Source organism: Nyctereutes procyonoides, unplaced genomic scaffold (assembly GCF_905146905.1).
Source record: "Nyctereutes procyonoides isolate TBG_1078 unplaced genomic scaffold, NYPRO_anot_genome, whole genome shotgun sequence".
Taxonomy (NCBI): domain Eukaryota; kingdom Metazoa; phylum Chordata; class Mammalia; order Carnivora; family Canidae; genus Nyctereutes; species Nyctereutes procyonoides.
In genome coordinates this window covers 70,039,392-70,058,547 of record NW_026575140.1, presented here as the reverse complement: position 1 = coordinate 70,058,547, position 19,156 = coordinate 70,039,392, and the positions used below count along the sequence as shown (strand labels likewise).

Sequence of the window (19,156 nt, the reverse complement as noted above, 5' to 3'; positions counted from 1 at the left end):
ATATGCATTGTAAAAGGGTTCCTCTCATCTAGTTCATTATCATATCTGTATCCCACATATTTATTTACTTACTTTTTGGTGAGAACATTTAAGTTTTATAGTCTTAGCAAATTTTAATTATATATTGCACTGTTACAGACTATAGTTACCGTGTTATAACTTATTTGAGTTATAAGGTGAATAAGGTGCTGAGACCTGATAGTGGATACCATGGATGCAAGTTTCATTCACTTTCAGAACAAGGTGTTTGGGAGCCTGTCCTTCAGATGGAAGTCTTAAAAGTTGGAGTGCAAGATGTGGGGTCCAAACACTTAGGGAGAACTTGAGAATTCTAAGTTCCCTCCTGATTATATATTGCTGTGCCATGAGTAGAGTTTATGGCAAGAGTATGTCTCAAACTTCCCTGCCAGTTATGATGTGGATATTTCCTTGTTAGCCCTATTGTAAGAGTCACTTAGCTAGTCACTCTTTCAGAGAGAATTGCTCTCTGTGTAGCCATAGATTTGGTGTGTCTCGAAAGAAGTGAATTCAGGAGCCTTGTATTCAGTATCTTGAACCAGAACCTTTTACTGATTCCATTTTCTCCCCCTGTATATGGGCCATACTTTCTTATTTTTTGTGTGTGCCTCACAATTTCTTGTTGAAAACTGGGTTTTAAATAATATAATACATCAACTCTGGAAATCAGATTCTCCCCATTCCCTAGTGTTTATTGTTTAGCTGTTTGTTTAGTGACTTTTCTGAATGAATTCTGTAATGCCTGTATTCTTTGTCCTGTGTGGCAACTGACGGCTCTGCTCAGTTAGCTTAGTGGTCAGCTAAAGATTGGACAGAGGTTTGCCTTTGATGCCTAGAACCAAGAAGTCTCTCACTCTTTGCAGAAGGACTCTATTGGCATGTTGGGGGCATGCCTTCAACACTCAGCCAGAAAGCTTACAACTCTGCCTTAGCCTTCACTTCTTTCTTTTTCAGAATATCAAGATTAGCCAGAGATGAGAGCCTAGGACCTTTTCGAAGTCTTTCCTAAATATGTACACAGCCCTGAGTATGTGCCATTCCTGTGCATGAGCCTGCTTTCTAGATTCTCTGGAATATTTCAGAGCCTTTCAAAGCCTCTGTGGACACCTTTGCCCCTGGTTTTAAAAGTTTTTTGATTAGCTTATTGTTTGCCCCAACCGTTATCTATTGTCTTAGGCAGCCATAAAATTCAACAACTGTCTTTGATTGTCTTCAACAAATTTTAGGGAAAAAGCTGTTTATACTGGGTAAGCTCAAAGTCCAAAGTAAGATGGTCTCCATAAAGGGATCTTCCAGACAGTTCAAATAATGCCAACTCTCTGGAAATGAGACTTTGAAGGAACTTCCATCCTGTTCTACCTGTGGTGCCAGGGTGCTGGTTTTCCTTTTTTTTTTTTAAGATTTTATTTATTTATTCATGAGAGACACAGAGAGAGAAAGGCAGAGACACAGGCAGAGGGAGAAGCAGACTCCATGCAGGGAGCCCAACGTGGGACTCGATCCTGGGTCTCCAGGATCATGCCCTGGGCTGAAGGCAGTGCTAAACCACTGAGTTACTGGGGCTGCCCTTAGTTTTCCATGTGACTATGGGATGTTAGTTTCTAAGACTACTTCAGAGCTGGAGAGAGGGTGATGGAATACAACAAATTAAAATGCCACAAAGTTCACTGTTCTTACCAAGATTTCCACATTGCTGTAAGCCTTTGGTTAATTTCCAGACTTTTAAAAAGTTGATTCTGATAATTATTTTGTCAGTTTTCTCCTTGCTTTTATGGAGAAGAGAATTTTCAGAGGTCTTTGGCATTTTCACTGATATCACCTGTAGTGTATTTGAAATGCTCTTCTATATGATTGCCTTCTCATTTCTCAAAACACCGCTCAAATGCCTCCTCTACTATGAAGTTTTTTTCCATGTCCTCTGGGCAAAGGAGTCAGCTATTTTTTTATCTTCCTATACCTCTGTGTTCATTCCTCTGTTATTTCACTTTTCATTAATAACAGTTATTTATATCTGCTCCCATGTCTTCTCTCAGCTTACAGTTTCCTCGCTTGTGACTTATTCATTTGCCATGCCCAAACTCGTTCTGGACACAAGGTAAGCATGCATATTTGTAGGCTGAGGGGTCTTTGTTTTAAAAGATCTCAGAGCCTAACCAGGGGTTTCTCTCAGCGCCAGCGACAAGTTCTCTCCTCCTGCTCCTATGATTCATAGCTGACCTCTGTCTCTTCATTGTCTTAGAAGTGTGGGAGCTCTGTGTGATTACCATAAGCTCAGAATTGACTGACTATGTGAGGGAAATAGACAGCAAAAATAAAACCTGTGTGGATGGGGTTCAGTGGTAATAGTAATGATAGCAGACAAGATTTACTGAGTAGATACTATGCTAGATGCCAGACTGGGAGCTTTATATTCAATTATCTCATTCATTTCCATCCAACATCAATCCTATGAGGTAAGTACTATTATCCTCATTTTATAGGTGAGGCTAAGGAAGGGAAGAAGCAGAATGGGACTTAGATGAAGGCCTGACTTCTAAAGCCTATATTCTTAACTGGTCCAGCTGAGGGATCTCTGAGAAGCATTGAAGGAGGGGAACCACACAAGCCTTTTTCATCCCTGTTCTGACGACTCCCTGAAGAGATGTGGTTCCCAGGTGTGTTCGGCCTACCCTGGGCTCAGCTGGGCCACTTGTGCTTTAAAGCAAGATGGCGCTGAGGGTTCCTGTAGTAACTGCCCCCAGGAAAGCTGGGTGGAGAGGCCCCATCTCCCCAGCATGGGGATGACAGGTGTAGCCCTGAGTACAGATATGGCAGAGATTCCTCATTATCATCCCAATTCCAATATGATGACAACCCCAGACTGCTGGGAAAGCCAACCCACACAGAGATGAGATGTGATCCAGAGGGCTCAGAAACATTTCCAAAAATCCTATATCCGTCCCTCCGATACAGTCCTGTCAGCAGGAAGGGGGAATTGTGCTAGCATGCATGGGGCACACTGTTTGGCACAAGGGACCTGGTTGCTAAGCAACAGTAGCTGGCTTCCCCTCCTCCCTGTAACCTTTCTCTCTGTTTCTAAGCTTCTAGTTAGCAAATGGGAGGGGCTGAGGCTGCCCAGCCCAGCCCGTGGCCCCCTCTCCTGCAACAAGGGGTCTATTCATGGTTTCTGAGCAGATTGATTGTCTCTCTGGCACGTGTGTGTGTGTGTGTGTGTGTGTGTGTGTGTGTGTGTGTGTGTAGAGGAGAGGATACAGGGAGGGGCCCATATGTGAACTAGGGAAACCTCACCCTCCAACCAAGCTGGCTGGGCTATTTAATCAGTGCTGATCCAAGAACAGGAGCAGAACTCTGGCTAGCAGACCCTGAGGGCTTACCTCGGTGCCACTGACCCAGATGGTAAGGCCGTGCATGCATCTGGGGCATCCCTGACCTGGCCTCTCTCTCTCTTTCTCTCTCCCTGCCCCCCACCCTGGGGACTTTAGGCAAGTGGAAAGAGCCTCCTCTGGCAGCTCTGGTGCAAGGGCTAGATCCTGGAGGGGGCCCTGTGTGGCCAACTTTCTCTTTATTTCTCCAGGGACAGACTTTTCTTTTCTCTTATCTCCTGTAGGCCTATCCAAGTGTTTTGCACATAGACAGTGCTTCGCAAATCATAATTACATTGAACTGCTATTCAAAAGGAGGACCAGGAGATCCTGCAGCATTACTGACCATTGTTCCAGGCTACTGCATAAGCTCAAACATGTGGGTTTTGAGGTAGAGCAATTCCTGGGGTGAGGCTAGTTAGTCCAGAAGCTGAACTGAAAGCCAAGCTCCCTTGATACTGAGACAGGAGGAAATCCTGGCCATGCCCTAGAATTCTCTCTAGACCAAGCATTGCCACTTTGCTCAGAAGGATTTCAGTTCAAGAGAAACTGTATTCTCAGAGAAGAAACCCAAATCCCAAATGCCGTTGCCGCTTCTCTGCTTTCTTATGGGTGCTTGAGTCACTCTCCCCCACTTGTGTTTCTTCAGTTTCATTGCTTGTACCCCTGAGACTCATCTTTAGACACAAGGAGTATCTATGGTAAGGGGCAAGCCAAGACTGCATGTTTCCTGTGGAGAAGCAAGCCCTTTTGTTGGGGGGAGGTCCAGCCCTACAGATCCTGGGCTGTAGCTGGTGTAGGTGATGGGAGGTAGGAGTGGGGTCTTGCTTCATATGAAAGTTGGGGCTGCTGCCCTACTTGTGAGCTGTACTGGCAAGTGTGTTCACAGTCCCAATAGAGCAGTTCCCAGGGTGATTTAGAAGTGACTGACCTGGATGAGTCTTCAAAGTCCTTTTCTTCTCCCAGCCAGAGGGGCAGGAGCATGAAGTTCAATTGAACAGGACTGAGGAATGTGACAAGAACATTCCATGTGACACATGGAAATCCCATGTAAGCCAACATTGTCTTGGAGTCAGTGTTTCAGGTTTTTATGATCACTGGGTATAACTCTAGGTGTTGACAGGGTAAGTTGTGGTCTTCAGGGGAGATGGGAGTCATTTTAACTTTTTTTTAGAGAGAGAGAGAAAGTATATGCATACACATGGGTGGGTGGAGGTGGGGACAGGGGTCGAGGGAGAGAGAAAGAATCTTAAGAGAAAGAGTCTGATGTGGGGCTCAGTCTCATGACCCTGAGATCATGACCTGAGACAAAATCAAGAGTTGGATGCTTAACTGAAAGAGCCACCCAGGTGCCCCTGGAGTCATTTTAACTTTTAAGAGGTTTTATCTATTTTACTGTGTCCTAAGTTCCTCAAAGAAAGGATCCATAGCTTTTACATATTTCTTATTAATATTATTATTGTACTTAGCATTTGCATTGTACTTTGTAATTTATAAAACCCTTTTGATCATATAATCTTTTGTGGTCTCCCCACCTGCCTGCCTTCCTTCTTTTCATTCAGTGGACACACTGAATTCCCACTTTGTGGTGGGCCCTGAGCTAGGCTCTGGGAGCCTAGTCCAGTGAGGAAGTACAGAGAGAAAGAGAAGTAAATGAGCACAATATAGGGACCCAACAGGTGCCTTCTAGATTGAAGAAAGCTTCTTGGAGAAGTGACATCTAAGCTGGTCTTAAAGGGTCGTGGGAGTCAGCCCCATGGGCAAAAGGCCAGTGCAAAGTCTCTAGCGTGAGAACTCATGAAGGCCCTGAGGACTGGCATGTGTATTAGTATGACCTTGGGTTCCATGCTGGCAGGTGGCGATGGAGAGGCGAGGAAGGGTGAGATCACAGAGGATTTTGTGGGCCAGGCCACAGGACTTTGGATTTTTCATAAAAAGTATGAAGATTCCCTGGGTACTTTAAGGATGGGATTAGCTTGCTTATGTTTAGATTATAGGAGGATTGCTCTGACTTGGAAAGTGAATGGAGATAAGATACTAGAGGAGGGAGGTTGCTTGTTGGGTAGTAGTGGTTATCGCTCTTATTTTAGAAATGAGAAGATTGAAGTTTGGAGAGCTGTTAAGTGCACATAGATCTAGCTTTGAACTGCTGGTCTGGTATTTCTTCCAAGATCTTATTTTCCATTACTCTTCCCTTCATGGCACATGAACGTCAGGCAAACATATAACTTACTCTGCTTTATGCTTTCCTACCCATATGCTTTTGCCTCTTCAACTGCCTGGAATACCCAAAGCTCATGTATGTCCAGTCCAGCCCATTTCACCTATGAGGGACTGTTTCAGGCTGCTTTTTCTAGGAAGCCTTTTTTGATTTCCTGATGAGAAGTAAGCTCTCTTTCTTTCTTCTCCCCTTGGTGTGGAGATCCTGCTGAGTGACCAACGGTTATTTCCCTAGAGCCTGATGCCGGATGGCCACGCTGACATGGAGGCTCAGTATGCAGAAGAGACCCCAGGACCTGGGATCTTCAAAGCAAAGCCAGGAGACCCATTGCAGAGGCCCGAGGCCCGGCAGCAACCCTGTAGGCCAGACTGGGCTATAGGGGAATGACAGGGTGGGGACAGTGAATGGGTAATCTTCTTACATTCCCCTAATCTTCCTACATTTGGGACAGCTCCAAATCACTGATGGTGAGAGGCTGCCTCATTGTTTATCCCAGACCTGCTTGTGTTCTGTTCCCAGCTTGGGGATTGACTGGGCTCAGTGGGCTTCAGGGGTGATGGGGCAGGCGGTGATGGGCAGGTGCAGTGGGGCAAACTGGCCCCATGGTAGTGCCTCAGGGCAGAGGGGGGCTGGCAGGCAGGGGTGGGACACAGACTCCTCTGGCCTCTCCCACAGGCTCTCCGCTGGGGTGCTGGTGCTCAGGGCGGCGCTGCTATGTGGGGCTGGGGGCCCTGGCACTGCTGGCTGGTGCGAGTGTTGGCGTGTGGCTTCTTGGTCAGTGCTGGGACCCATCAGTGCTCTGGGAAGGGCTGAGGAACTGGGTCTGGGGGATGCCTGTTGGAAGATACAACCCGATATAAGAGGCAGACAGGACAAGAGCATCTTTCTCACCTACTCTGAGCTGACAGCAGGGGAGAAGGGATGGAGAGGCTGCAGGAGGGATTTAGGCTTAGTGTAAAGAATGCTTTAGTCCTACAGTGGGAAGTGGAAGGTACTTGAATGGATAACCCAGGGAGGCCCAAGACAGACTTTCTCTAGAAATCTTTCCCAGTCAGAGAGAGAGAGAGAGCAAGAGGGAGCAAGTGAGCTATGCCCCTCCTCAGTGTGGTACGTGGGGACCCATCTAAGGTTGGGTGGCTCATGAGGAGTCCCCAGGCAGCTGCTTTTGTCTCCCTCTGTTACAGGGGTTCTGTTCTATCCCTTGGCCCTTGCATGTGGGAGTCCCTACCTTCTCCTAGTCTCTTCTTTGTGACCCTCTTCCTACCCTTGTCCTTTGAAGTGCTATATCTGTGGCCAGCAACCTCTCAGCCTACTCCCGGGAACTTGCAGGATGAGGAGATGCCTTTGGGTTGCTCTGAGGCCAGCGGTCAGGAAGCCCTGCTCCCCTCGCTCCCCAGAACAGGTAGGCCACACCCCCAAACCTGCAGACTGCCCCCTAACCCCAGCCCCAAACCCCTTCACAGCTCTGGGATCTTCACTTCCAGCCAGGGGCAAGAGTATCAGAATGAAGGGTCATGACATCACTGCCAGCATCTGTGGCTTTTCTTCTGGTGGGAAGGGAGTGATGTGGTCCAGCCTTGAAAAGTCCATCTCTGATGTGGAGTTTTCAGCACTACCTGGGGAATGGGGCAGGGCCAGAACCCCAGGCCAGGAACCCAGGTGGGGAGTAAGGATGGCAACTTGTCATTTGGGGCAGAGTGAGCCAGCAGGATGGGAAGAGGGAACAGGTGCATGTGGGGAGAAAGCGTGTAGGCAGCAGGGGCCTCACCTACTGCACATTGCCCACCCCCCTACCTTCCTTTCATGTTGTCCTCTCCCCACGAAACACGAGCCACCGAGGATCAGATCATCTTCCCAGACAGGGGCTGGAATCAGTTATAGAAGTTAGAATAAGCGTGGAGTCTGCCTTTCGCTAGCTGTGTGACTTTGGGCACACTGCTTCTTGGGACCTCCGTTTCCTTCCTGTAAAATGGAGACAGGACTATTTACTACTTAAAGTTGTAAGAATAATACGAGCTAATGTGGAAAGGAGCCTCTCATAGAACCTGGAGAAAGCATATGCTCAGTGGTAACCATCATTGGTATTACTGCAAGATTTGATACCAGAGGACCCGGACCGAAGTCCTGGATCCATCACGTGCAGATCTGTGATCTGGGGCAGGTCTCTTAACCCTCCATGCCTTAGTTTTCCCTCTGCAGGATGGGAAGACGGTCACACTCACCCCACAGGGTTGCCGTGACAATGAGCGACAGAGCAGTTTAAAAAGTACTTGGTGAGGGCAGCCCTGGTGGCACAGCGGTTTAGCGCTGCCTGCAGCCCAGGGCGTGATCCTGGAGACCTGGGATCGAGTCCCACATCGGGCTCTCTGCATGGTGCCTGCTTCTCCCTCTGCCTGTGTCTCTGCCTCTCTCTCTAGCTGTGTCCCTATGAATAAATAAATAAAATCTTAAAAAAAAAAAAACCGGGATCCCTGGGTGGCGCAGCGGTTTGGCGCCTGCCTTTGGCCCAGGGCGCGATCCTGGAGACCCGGGATCGAATCCCACATCGGGCTCCCGGTGCATGGAGCCTGCTTCTCCCTCTGCCTATGTCTCTGCCTCTCTCTCTCTCTCTCTGTGACTATCATAAATAAATTTAAAAAAAAAAAAAAAAAAAAAAAAAAAAAAACCTGGAATGCAGCACAAATAGGGGTGATTTTGTTCTTAGAACCAGCCTGATGCCATGGGAGACAGGGAGCCTGACACTGGGTGACCTAGAAGCTTTGTCTTGAGGCCTCTTCAGTCCCAGCATGGCCAGGTCCAGCTCCCCCTGCCCACCCTGCCCCTCCATCCTGCGGCAGGCAGGATGTAACTTTCATGCTGCGCCTTTAGTATCTTTCAGGATAAACACGGAGGACTTGCTGGAAGTGCAGGTGAGGGCACGGCCAGACTGGCTCCTGGTCTGCTACGAGGGCTGGAGCTCCGCCCTGGGTTTGAGGATCTGTCAGAACCTCGGGCATCTCAGGTAAATGGGGCCAGGGCTCCCACTTGGGGTCGGGGAGGGCGGAGGGCTGGTGGGGAGGTGGGGAAGGAGAGTTGGAGACCTCTACCTGCCTGTCCCCATCAAAGTGATCAGGAAGTGGCAAGAGGTCATTCTGGCCATCTCCTGGCCTCTGGGCATGATCGTGCCCCAGCTAGTTTCTCTTCTTTGAACATCCCTGCTTTGTAACAAATAGAAATCCCAGAAGAGGTCATTGTCAAAGTCTTGTTCAGTGACTGTACTGCTGCATGGATTGTATCTCATGCACATCTTGGTCATGACTCTAGCATCTCCCGTGCTGCAGTGTAAACCAGTTTCTTCCTGTTCTGTTCTTCTCTTCTGCCAAGACTCACTCACCACAAGGGAGTGAACCTGTCTGACATCAAGCTCAACAGCTCCCAGGGGTTTGCGTGGCTCTCTCCCAGATTGGAAGGCCTCCTGGAGGAGGTGTGGCAGCCCAGGTAGGGCTTCTGAAGAGGTTGAGTGAGGTCCCTTACTCCCTGGCGGACGGTTCAGCAAAAATCTTCCTGTCATGGGAGCCTGGTGGTGAGGACACTGGCTGTGTGAAGTAGGACATAGAGGACCATTTCCCAGTCAGAAATCACAAACTCTGTTCACGTGAGTAGGGACAGACTCTTCCAGGAGAGCCAGAGCACTGTGGGTTTGGGCCACTAGAAGGATCAAGGCATTAGGCTGCTGGAGCCAGAGATGAGTAGGAGAGGGAAGAGGGCTTTGGTACAGCAGGGATTAAGATTTGCTAGGAAGGAGGAGGAAGAGGAGGGCAAGGATGTGTCAGCCAGGCAAAGGGCTGGAGATAGAGAACAGAGTAAGCCCAGGAAGGGCATGGGGCGAAGCATGCTATTCTTCATTCCTCCTTTATCCATCCCCTGAACACATGTTTATTCAGGGGCCCTCAGTGAGCACAGCTGGATTTCCTATCTACAAATACTCGATTTGTCACCTAGGGCCCTGCCCAAGACAGCCCTCAAGGGCCACAAGCTCCTGCTCGTGCTCTGGGCTGATGGAGCAGAGTAGCACTGCCGACCTGGAGACCTGTTGTGGGGAGGGGACTAGGGGTGTGGATGGGGCAGGAAGCAGATGGGGGGCTGCCCCAGAGGCCTCTTCAGGCTCCATCTGGCAGCTACCCATGGCCTCCATGACCTCAGGTGGGCCTTGCCCAGCCTCCTGCTGCCACCTCTGTTTTGTAGGGACAGCTGTGCTTCCGGCCTAATCGTTTCCCTCAGATGCTCTGGTGAGTCACATCTCGGGTCCAGGAAGGTGGCGGTGGAAGGAAGGAGTCTCCCCGCTGTCCTAAGCGTGGAAAGCCCCACAGACAGGCTCAACTGGGTCTGGGGTGGAGCTCCTTGGCCACCTGCCCCTCTGCCTGCAGGTCCCCTTCTTACAGACACAGGTCTGCCCCAACAGAGCCCTGTCCAAGCTTCTGTCCTGTCCCCCACCAGCCACTGATCTGGGCAGATTTCCTGGCTTCACTTCCTGGCACTACCTGCCATGACTTTGGAAGCTCCTGCCCCCTTTCATCTGGAGGGCCCCAAAGGGATTACTATTGGCTGCTAACTGGTTAACACCTCCAAGAGACAAAGGAAGTTGGCGAACTCAGAGCCACGCTGGAGAGTCTGGAGCTCCTGTTGTCTGACCCCCAGTCATATATGCGTCTCTTCACCTCTCCTCTTCCAGCCACCTGTCCATTTTGGCCCCTCCTGTGGGATAGGCTTTTTGTTAGGTGTTGGGGCTCCATGAACAATGCAGGCATGGTCACCCCTGATGGGGCAGACAGATGTGTCATGAGCACTTTTACCATCCCATCCCCCAAACTTAGGGGCAGGAGTGATAAATGAGAGCTGTTCACACTCCCGGAGAGTTAGGACCATGCTGACACCCACCTCCCTCCTCGCTCACCATCTCCTTCCTGCTTCTCGGTTTGCAGAGTGTGGGGCGAGGCCCCTGGCCTCCCGGATAGTCGGCGGGCAGGCCGTGGCTCCTGGGCGCTGGCCCTGGCAGGCCAGTGTGGCCCTGGGCTCCCGGCACACGTGCGGGGGCTCTGTGCTGGCCCCGCGCTGGGTGGTGACCGCTGCACACTGCATGCACAGGCAAGTCTCAGGGGCTGCTGGGGAGCAGAGGCCTTGGGGGGCCTTTTCTGTTTGGTCGTCGGTATGTCCTATATAACGTCCACTTACTCTGCATGAATTGCATTAATACAAAGATTGGTTCTTTATATTTGCTCAGTTTTGAAGTTTTTCAAACGCTCTCACATTCACAGCACTCTGTGCTTCTTAATGTTTATCACAGCTGTAATTAAATCACCTTCCGTGTAATTATTTGTTTAATGCCTTTCTTCCCCTTTAGACTGGAAGCTCCATGGGAACAGAGACTCTCCATCTTGTTTACCACTGAGTCTCTTTGTTGATTTTTCCCACTACCATGTCCCCATGGCCTAGAACAGTCCTGGAATATAATAAGTGCCTCATAAATACTGGTTGGAGCAGCGTAGGAATGAATGATGAGTGAACGATCTCTTTGGGCCTCTTTTGGCAGCAGGCAGGGCAGATAAGGCACTCCTCATTTTACAATGAGGAGACCGAGGCTGGGAGAGGAGGGGTGACTTCCCCATGATCATAGGTAGTAAGTGGAGAGACAGGACTCCTAGAAGTTTTCCTGCCTCACAGTTAGGCTATCACAGAAGCCCCTTTGATGTTATAAAACATGGAGGATAGTTATTCAGGACAGAGAGGGTGGGAGTTGAGATCACCCACAGTATCTGACTTCTCTGGCAGCTCTAGAACACTTATTAAGCACATGCTGCGTGCCCAGTGTCTTGCCAGCTGCTGCAGGGACACTGGGAGTCATGGTCCCCGGGTTTTGGGAGCTCCCAGCTTGGTGATGGGGGCATCCGCTAATGGCTTCTCTGGCCAGCTTCCCCCACCTGCCACCTCACTTAGGCCAACCTCTTCTTTCCCCGTCCTTCCCCGGGCTCAGCATGACTCCTGTGTGCAGTTTTAGGCTATTCCGCTTGTCCAGCTGGCGGGTGCATGCCGGGCTGGTCAGCTACAGTGCCGTCAGGCCCCACCAGGGGGTTGTGGTGGAGAGGATCATCCCTCACCCTCTCTACAGCACCCAGAATCATGACTACGACATTGCTCTGCTGAGGCTCCGGACACCACTCAACTTCTCAGGTGAGGCGCTGGCCCTGGGGCGAGCAAGCTAGCAAACTGCAGGCTGTGGCGAGGGGGGCAGGCCCTGGGGAGGGTAGGGGGAGCAGGGAGGCTAGCTCATTTCTGAGGTTCCCTCCCAGGGGTATAAACCTTAACACATTCAGTTCATTTGGGGACCACAGTGAGCTTTGGCATCACCTGGACCTAGGCTTGCACCAGCTCTTGTGTGACCCTTTACAGAGCTGGGCTGCAAGGGGACCTGCCTCAAAGTCCCCAGCAGAGCTTCTTTGTCGCTCTACCAACAGGCTGCTCGGTCCCTGTCCCCAGGCGGGCCCCAGGTCCCAGCCACCGTGTGGTGCATTACAGTTAATAGGCTTTATTTTCCCCTGGTCCTCATAAGAGGACCTGCCAGGTAGATGAGGCAGGTATAAACAGAGAAGGGCAGTGACATTTAGCAAGGAAGGTGACTCTTTGTAAGATCACGCAGCCAATAGTTCCTGAGCCTGGTGTCCTGACTCTGGGTCTGGCTTCTCCACGGCCACTGCCCTGGAAGAGCACCGCCTCCCCTCCCGCCGACACACCCGCGTGCATGCACCCTCACCAACAAACACACACGTGCACTCACACGTGTGCACATCATGTGGTCATCACCCAAGTACACATGCGCACACTCTCTCACATGTACACACTCGTGCACATAGGTACACACTCGCATACACTCTATGCTCCTCCCTCCCACCACCACCTATAGCCTCAGGCTTCCCAGATCATGGTGCTTGCTGCCTGCCTTTCACAGATTCCACCACTTACCTGTACTCTCTGAGCTGTTGCTCAGCAGTTAATATTTCTTTTCTTTTTTTTTTAAGATTTTATTTATTTATCCATGAGACAGAGAGAGAGGCAGAGACACAGGCAGAGGGAGAAGCAGGCTCCGTGCAGGGAGCCCGATGTAAGATGCAATCCCGGGTCTCCAGGATCACGCCCTGGGCTGAAGGCAGACGCTCAACCACAGAGCCACCCAGGCATCCCAGCAGTTCATATTTCTAAATTGACTTAAGTACATTTGAAAGGGGAACTAGGTTACTACCTACCTAGGAGAACCCATCTTACTCGTAGCAAAGTAACAGCCGGAAAAATACAAAGTGCAAAGTAGGGGCATTTGGGTGGCTCAGTGGTTGAGCATCTGCCTTTGACTCAGGGTGTGATCCCAGGATCCTGGGATTGAATCCTGCATTGGGCTCCCTATGGGGAGCATGCTTCTTCCTCTGCCTATGTCTCTTCCTCTCTCTCTGTGTCTCTCATGAATAATTAAATAAGAAATCTAAAAACAAAACAAAACAAAACAAAACACAGTATGCAAACTAGACAGTGTTCCAGTCCCAGCGAGGTGCCCTGTGCAGACTCGCAGCGCCTGGGCGAGTCTGTGAGGCTGGCCCCCTCTGTGTTAGGTGGAGGTTGACAGGCCTTGGGCGAGCCACAGAGGGACACTGGATGGAATCTTTCTCCTTGGTACAGTTTGAGGGACAGAAAGCATTGAGAAGGACATCCTTTCTTCCCATGTGAATTAGTGTTTATTGAATGGCCCGTCTCTGTGCTATTAAGAACAACAAGTCTGGGCCCGACCTGTGGGACTTGCCACATGCTTTTGGAAACAATGCCTCAAGAGGGATCAGACACCTTAAGGAAAATCCAAAATAAATCCTCATTAGGAGAAGCTGGGCATGAGCACCCAGAAGGAATTCCCACTCTTTCTCAGTCCCCAGGTTGGGGGTGCAGTGTGTACCTTGCCCAGCCTAGAAGGTACCATGCACACGGCAGTTTATGCATTGTCCTCTGTGTGAATGGTGACCTCCCTGCCAACATGGTGCAGTGCGCAACCTGCCCCCCCTCCCCCCGGGCCCCATGGGGGCCTGGTTGGTGGAGGCCGGGAGCCAGGGTGGTTTGAGAGGGAGTGAGGAACACCCACCAGCCCTGTTTCTTCCCCCAGGCTGAGGGTGAGGTGGTAGGGAAGGGAAGCTGAGCCTGAGTGCCTCTCCACAGACACAGTGGGTGCTGTGTGCCTGCCAGCTGAGAAGCAAGATTTTCCAAGGGGCTCTCATTGCTGGGTGTCTGGCTGGGGCCACACGGACCCCAGCCACAGTGAGTCAGCTCCCAGGGCCCCAGGGAACCTAGGGGTGGGAGGGTGGGGGGGACATTCGCCCCAAGGTGAGGCACCTCTGCTATCCACCTCCATTCCCCAGCCAATCGGCAGTACCAGCCCTCTTCATCTCTGGGGACCTCGTCTCCCCTGCCTGGGTCTTTCTGGGAGAACATTCCTTGAGTTTCCCCTGAAGCCAGGTGTTTCACACAGCCGCCCTCCATCCTGGGAGAGCTGTGGCCTCAGCATTTGGGGGGGGGGGCGTGCATGTGAGTTCCACCCCCTCTTCACACTTGGTCTGACAGCCCCGTGCTTCCTTCCCAACTCCCACCTTGGGCTCCCCTCTTTGGGTCTTGTGTCTCCGGGGCCTCTAACCACCTTCCCTCTTGCCGTTGTGTCTTCTTGGCCTTGCCCTGTGCTCCGCGGCCTGGCTCTGTCTTCCTCCATCTCCACGTCTACCTCCCGCAGCCCACAACTCAGATACGCTCCAGGACACCATGGTGCCTCTGCTCAGCGCCCAGCTCTGCAACAGCTCTTGCATGTATAGCGGGGCACTCACCCCCCGCATGCTGTGTGCCGGCTACATGGACGGGAGGGCTGATGCATGCCAGGTATGGCAGTGAGGGAGACCAAAGTGGAGAGCAGGAATGGGGGAATCTGCTCTGGCTTGGCCCCTGCTCTGAGCAGCCTCTCTAGGAGGAGGGGTGCCTGGACAAGTCAAACTGTGTGCTAAGGATTTAAGGGGGGGCTAGGCAAGTGGAGATCCCAAGCTGGAAGCAGGAGGGGTCAGGAATAGAGGATCTGCTCCCTCTACCAGGGAGGACTAATGGCCTGTTTCTCTGTGTCTCTATGGCCTCAGGGGGATAGTGGGGGACCCCTGGTGTGCCCAGATGGGGACACATGGCACCTGGTGGGGGTGGTCAGCTGGGGCCGTGGCTGTGCGGAGCCCAATCACCCGGGTGTCTACGCCAAGGTTGCTGAGTTCCTGGACTGGATCCATGACACGGCGAGGGTGAGTGTGGAGGTGGGGGTGAGGCGGGCGAGTTTGTAAGGTCCCAACCCTTAGAAACTGTGACCCTCACCTCTTAGACCTGGGCTTTGCTCAGGGCTGGAGAATATTCCCTAGAGTGGGAGGAGGAAGTGATGCTTATAACACCGAATCCACTGGATTTCTATCAATTTAAGTATTAACTGAGTAAGAGTAGACCAGGGTTCATGGCCCAGATCTGCCATTTACTGTGATAGCTTTGGCAAATCCCTAACCCTGGCAAGCTTCAGGTTCCTGGTAATAGCACCACAGCTGCCCGGAATGCTCCTGCGATGAGTGAGTGAGGTAAGACCAGGAGCAGCTAGCTGCATGGTGCCACGCTGGTTAGCGAGTGGTTAGCAAGTGGTCCGCGTGGTTTTCGTGTGCATGTTTTCTCCTGGTTTCTAAGGCGGTGATGAGTGCCCGTGCCCGCATTTCCTGCACTATGGAGAGAGCCCGGCATTTCACAGTTTGGGTTCAGCAAGGGATTAATTCTTGTGGGACGCTGGGCAGGGCACTCAGCTTCCTCTGTTTAGCGGGAGGGCTAAGATCGTGTGTTATTTATATATATACAGAACTTTACAAATGCAGGGCGTGATGACAAAGAGCACCTTTTTTGCAGGGTTGGGCACAGGCACTGTTAGTTGGTAATAACAGTTTAGAATTTACGGGGGACATATGCACCCACTTTCTCATTCAAGCACATATTTTTAGCTGCATTTGATACAAGTAGCAATCAAGGTTCCGAATGGTGAAGTGACTTATTAGACTTACTAGAATGAATGTTACTGGGCTGGGAGGTGATGGGGCTGTGCCATGGGTCTGGCTCCTTCCACCGTCAGCCCAGGACTCCCTCCCCTAGTCCTACTGCTCCTCCATCTGACTGCATGCAGCCTTATGTTTCCTGGGTCTCCGGCAGGTTCACTAGATGGAGGAGAAGCAGCACCCTCAGATGCAGAAGGCACGGACCTCCTATCACATCAGACAGTCACCAGCTGCGGGCCAGTCCCTGGAGCTGGGCCTGATTTCGAGTCCCTGTTCCTCACCAGAGAGCCTCAGTAACAGGAGAGTGGGTGGAGCTGGGCTGGGCAGGTGGGGGAGCTGGGGGGTGTGGGAATGGAGTCGGAGAGGAAGAGGCTGCTGGCAGCAGCTGGGTGCCTGCCCTTCTGCCCTCTTCCCTCCCCAGCTCTTGTGCACATCTTTTGGGAGGATGCTCAGGGATGCCCTGGGACCACCTCTCTATGTGCTCTCAGGCTCTCAGGTGCCTCCCTAGAGGAGCCACTGGCCCTGTGGCTTCTGGGCAGATGGGGTCAAGGTAGGGCCGAGCCCATGGAGACAGGATCTTCCCCATTCTTCAGTCCTCTCACTCACTGTCTCTTCTCACCTGGCTCTGGCTGGCCCTGCTGAGGTGGGGGGCACTGCAAGAGCACTCTGGTTGGCGCTGGGTAAGGGTGTTGGCTTTAAAATGACAGTTCTGTGAACTGGTCTAAGGAGCACTGTTATTAAAGTGAAGTGATGTACAGTCTCGGTCCACCTCTCATTCTCTCTCTATCTCTGTCTGTCTCCCATACACCCACACACACCCCCTCTTTCTCATTCTCTCTCAATCTCTCTCACATGCACATACACACACACGCTAAGGGATACAATTATAATTTTCCTCCCATACATGTTTCTTAAAGCTCTGCAACTGACTCCTGCTCATCTCTCTAGAATATTGGCATTCCTTAATTTAATTCTTTACATTTCTTAAATCTACATGTCACAATCTGCAGCTAAAAGCCCCATCTGTTCCAGTGGGCTGATGTTACAGGCCTGAGAACCATTAAGTCAGTGTTCTCTTAAGAGGTTCTGGTTTCCCAAGACCTATGTCTCCTTAGTTCCTACCTCAACACTGGGCCTTCTTTCTTGGGGAGATTTCTTTCTGAGTTTATGCCCAGTTAGCATTTTCCTGGTTCAGCTTCTCCCCAACTCTCTCCTCTCTAGCAATTAAAACGCGGCCAGCATCTTGTTTCTAAAAACTGCAATGAATTTTTTATGGTGCTTACCCAAGGAAATGCAATTAGCATTTAGCAATAACACAACTTTTTTGTGAGTTTATCAGCATTTTTTTTTTTTAGTACAAATGAATATTCTTTCCTGAAGGATCTGCTCCCTTTGCGTGAAGTACACTAAAACATAAGGGCCTCGATTTACTGTCACTCTATTACCTGGGAGGTGATAGCTGGGCATTGGCTCTCAAACTGCAGAAGCAGCATGGGAGAGGCTCTGGCGGGTGGCAGATAGCCTCACCCTGTGTTCTTAGACTCCAGCCCCTGCCCTGAACTCAAGCATTTACTCCTTGACTCTGGAAAGCCCCCATCCCAAGAGGCAGGTTCAGGGCAGCTGATCCCCCTGAGCAGGGAAGAGTTACCAGGAAATCCATCAACTAGGATCGTTTTGGTGTTTCTCATGTCACCGAGAAGCATTGGCTTATTTAAAGGGAGGTTTTTATTTATCACAGTCCTTATAGCCAGTTGATAATCAGTAACGTTTGGGTTTTACAGTTTATCGACACTGCTCATGTGTATCTCACTTCAATCTCATAATACCTACGAGATGAAGATATTATTATTCGTGTGCCCATTTTACAGGCAAGAAGATTAGTTCAGAAAGATTAAGTATCTCCCCAAGACCCGCCACTAGTGCCAGTGAACCGTGGGTCTTTTTACTCTACATCCACATCACTGTTTTGCACGTGGGTGAACGGGATGGTCCAGTGTTATGCAGAAGTGGACACTGGAAGGTGCTTTACCACCTAGTTGAGTCACCTGTCTACACGAAGCATTGCCATCCTTGTTTTTTATAGGTGAGGTAAGCAAAACCTGGGAAGTTAAGTGGCTCCTGCCAGAAATCCTTCTTAGGCAATATTCTTACAGATTTCTAGTTCTCCGTGAGATTCATGGTGTGACTTAAATGTTACAAATGAGTATCTTCCACAGGAGGACGATAAAGAGAACCCTAATTAGAGAATTTGCTAATAGCGGGTTCCTGTTTACCTACAGAAGCTCCTAGTATCTTTTGCCAGGCTACCAGTGTGATCTGCAGACTCAGGGGCTCCCACCTGCCTTTCCTTTGTTAGCACCTGCCAATTCTGCTCTTAGGAAAGTGAGGAAGTGTGCTAGGGAGTGGAGGGGGCAGCCCTGTTCCCCTGGGCCAGCTGCCAGAGTGCAGCAGTGGAGATGGGAGCAAGAAAGGGTGGGGAGATTCGGGTCCAGAAGGATTTTAATGGAGACCAGCTGGGTGCCCAGCTGTGTTAAGCTCTATAGGGGATTCAGAGGTAGAGAAGCTGACTGCCTTATTGGAGCTATGAGACTTATTTGCAATAAATTATAGTGGCCAGCCAGGCACAAAGCAGTAATTGCTAAGGGAGCTCCAAGGGCCTATTGTGGAATAAGTCAGGGCATTTCTGTGCAGGAAACCTGTCTCTCCTGTCCAAGGATTCAGTGTCCCACCTGCCTAGGCAGAGCTGGCGAGCTCCCTGAGACCTCCCAAGTAGGTTGTTCCTGGCTGCCATGCCCACGGTCTATTCCTTCTCCGTGCTTGCAAGGTCTGGAGGGTACAGTGGGCACAGGCTCTCTGTCCTTATTAGACCTTCTGTGGGGTCCTGCTTTTCCTAGAAGCGTTGCTGTGAACAAGGGGGCAAACTTGTCGTTCCTCGGAAACATTTCTCAGGCTCTTTCCTACATTTTACTTTTGGAAGTGCTGGGCTCACCCATAATAGGACAAAACTGGAAATGCTATGAATGCTAAAAGCGGGAACGGGAGCTGTCGGGAGATGATTTTCCCCAGTCTCCATTGTTTTCCGTGCCCTGCCTTCTCCTGGCCATGCACTTAGGGCCCTCTTGGCTACTCAAGAGAGAGCCCAGCTACACCTGCTTGCACTATTCAGCCTCTCTCAGCATCCCTGCTTTGGATACCCCCACACACACACACACACACACCACACACACACACAACACCTTTCTACTCAGACACATCAGAATGCACTCTGGGGGTATGCCTTGCCCTTGGGACTCTGCTTCCTGCTAACTGATTGGAGCCCAGGGTTCATTCTTTCTTTCTTTCTTTTTTTTAATTTTAAAAATTTATTTATTTATTTAAATTCAATTTGCCAACATATAAGACCCAGTGCTCATCCCATTAAGTGCCCTCCTCAGTGCCCA

General features: G+C 50.7%; 1 protein-coding gene across 1 annotated transcript; it reads left to right on the top strand.

The window, feature by feature from the left end:
- Positions 1-2,102: 2,102 nt before the first annotated feature.
- On the top strand, positions 2,103-16,000 carry TMPRSS5 (transmembrane serine protease 5). Its single transcript, XM_055306585.1, has 13 exons — positions 2,103-2,113; positions 5,836-5,959; positions 6,277-6,375; positions 6,881-7,003; positions 8,470-8,602; positions 8,965-9,078; positions 9,826-9,869; positions 10,563-10,725; positions 11,630-11,808; positions 13,828-13,926; positions 14,393-14,535; positions 14,784-14,936; positions 15,871-16,000. The coding sequence occupies exons 2-13, from the start codon at positions 5,842-5,844 to the stop codon at positions 15,877-15,879; spliced, it is 1,377 nt and encodes a 458-aa protein (XP_055162560.1). The 5' UTR covers positions 2,103-2,113; positions 5,836-5,841; the 3' UTR covers positions 15,880-16,000.
- The last annotated feature ends 3,156 nt before the right edge of the window (positions 16,001-19,156 follow it).

Excerpts from the sequence above, each read along its gene's own strand:
- TMPRSS5 (XM_055306585.1), top strand. The coding sequence starts at position 5,842 with ATGCCGGATGGCCACGCTGACATGGAGGCTCAGTATGCAGAAGAGACC. Across the intron at positions 7,004-8,469 it reads CCCCTCGCTCCCCAGAACAG|TATCTTTCAGGATAAACACG; the intron begins GTAGGCCACACC and ends CTGCGCCTTTAG. Across the intron at positions 11,809-13,827 it reads GACACCACTCAACTTCTCAG|ACACAGTGGGTGCTGTGTGC; the intron begins GTGAGGCGCTGG and ends GCCTCTCCACAG.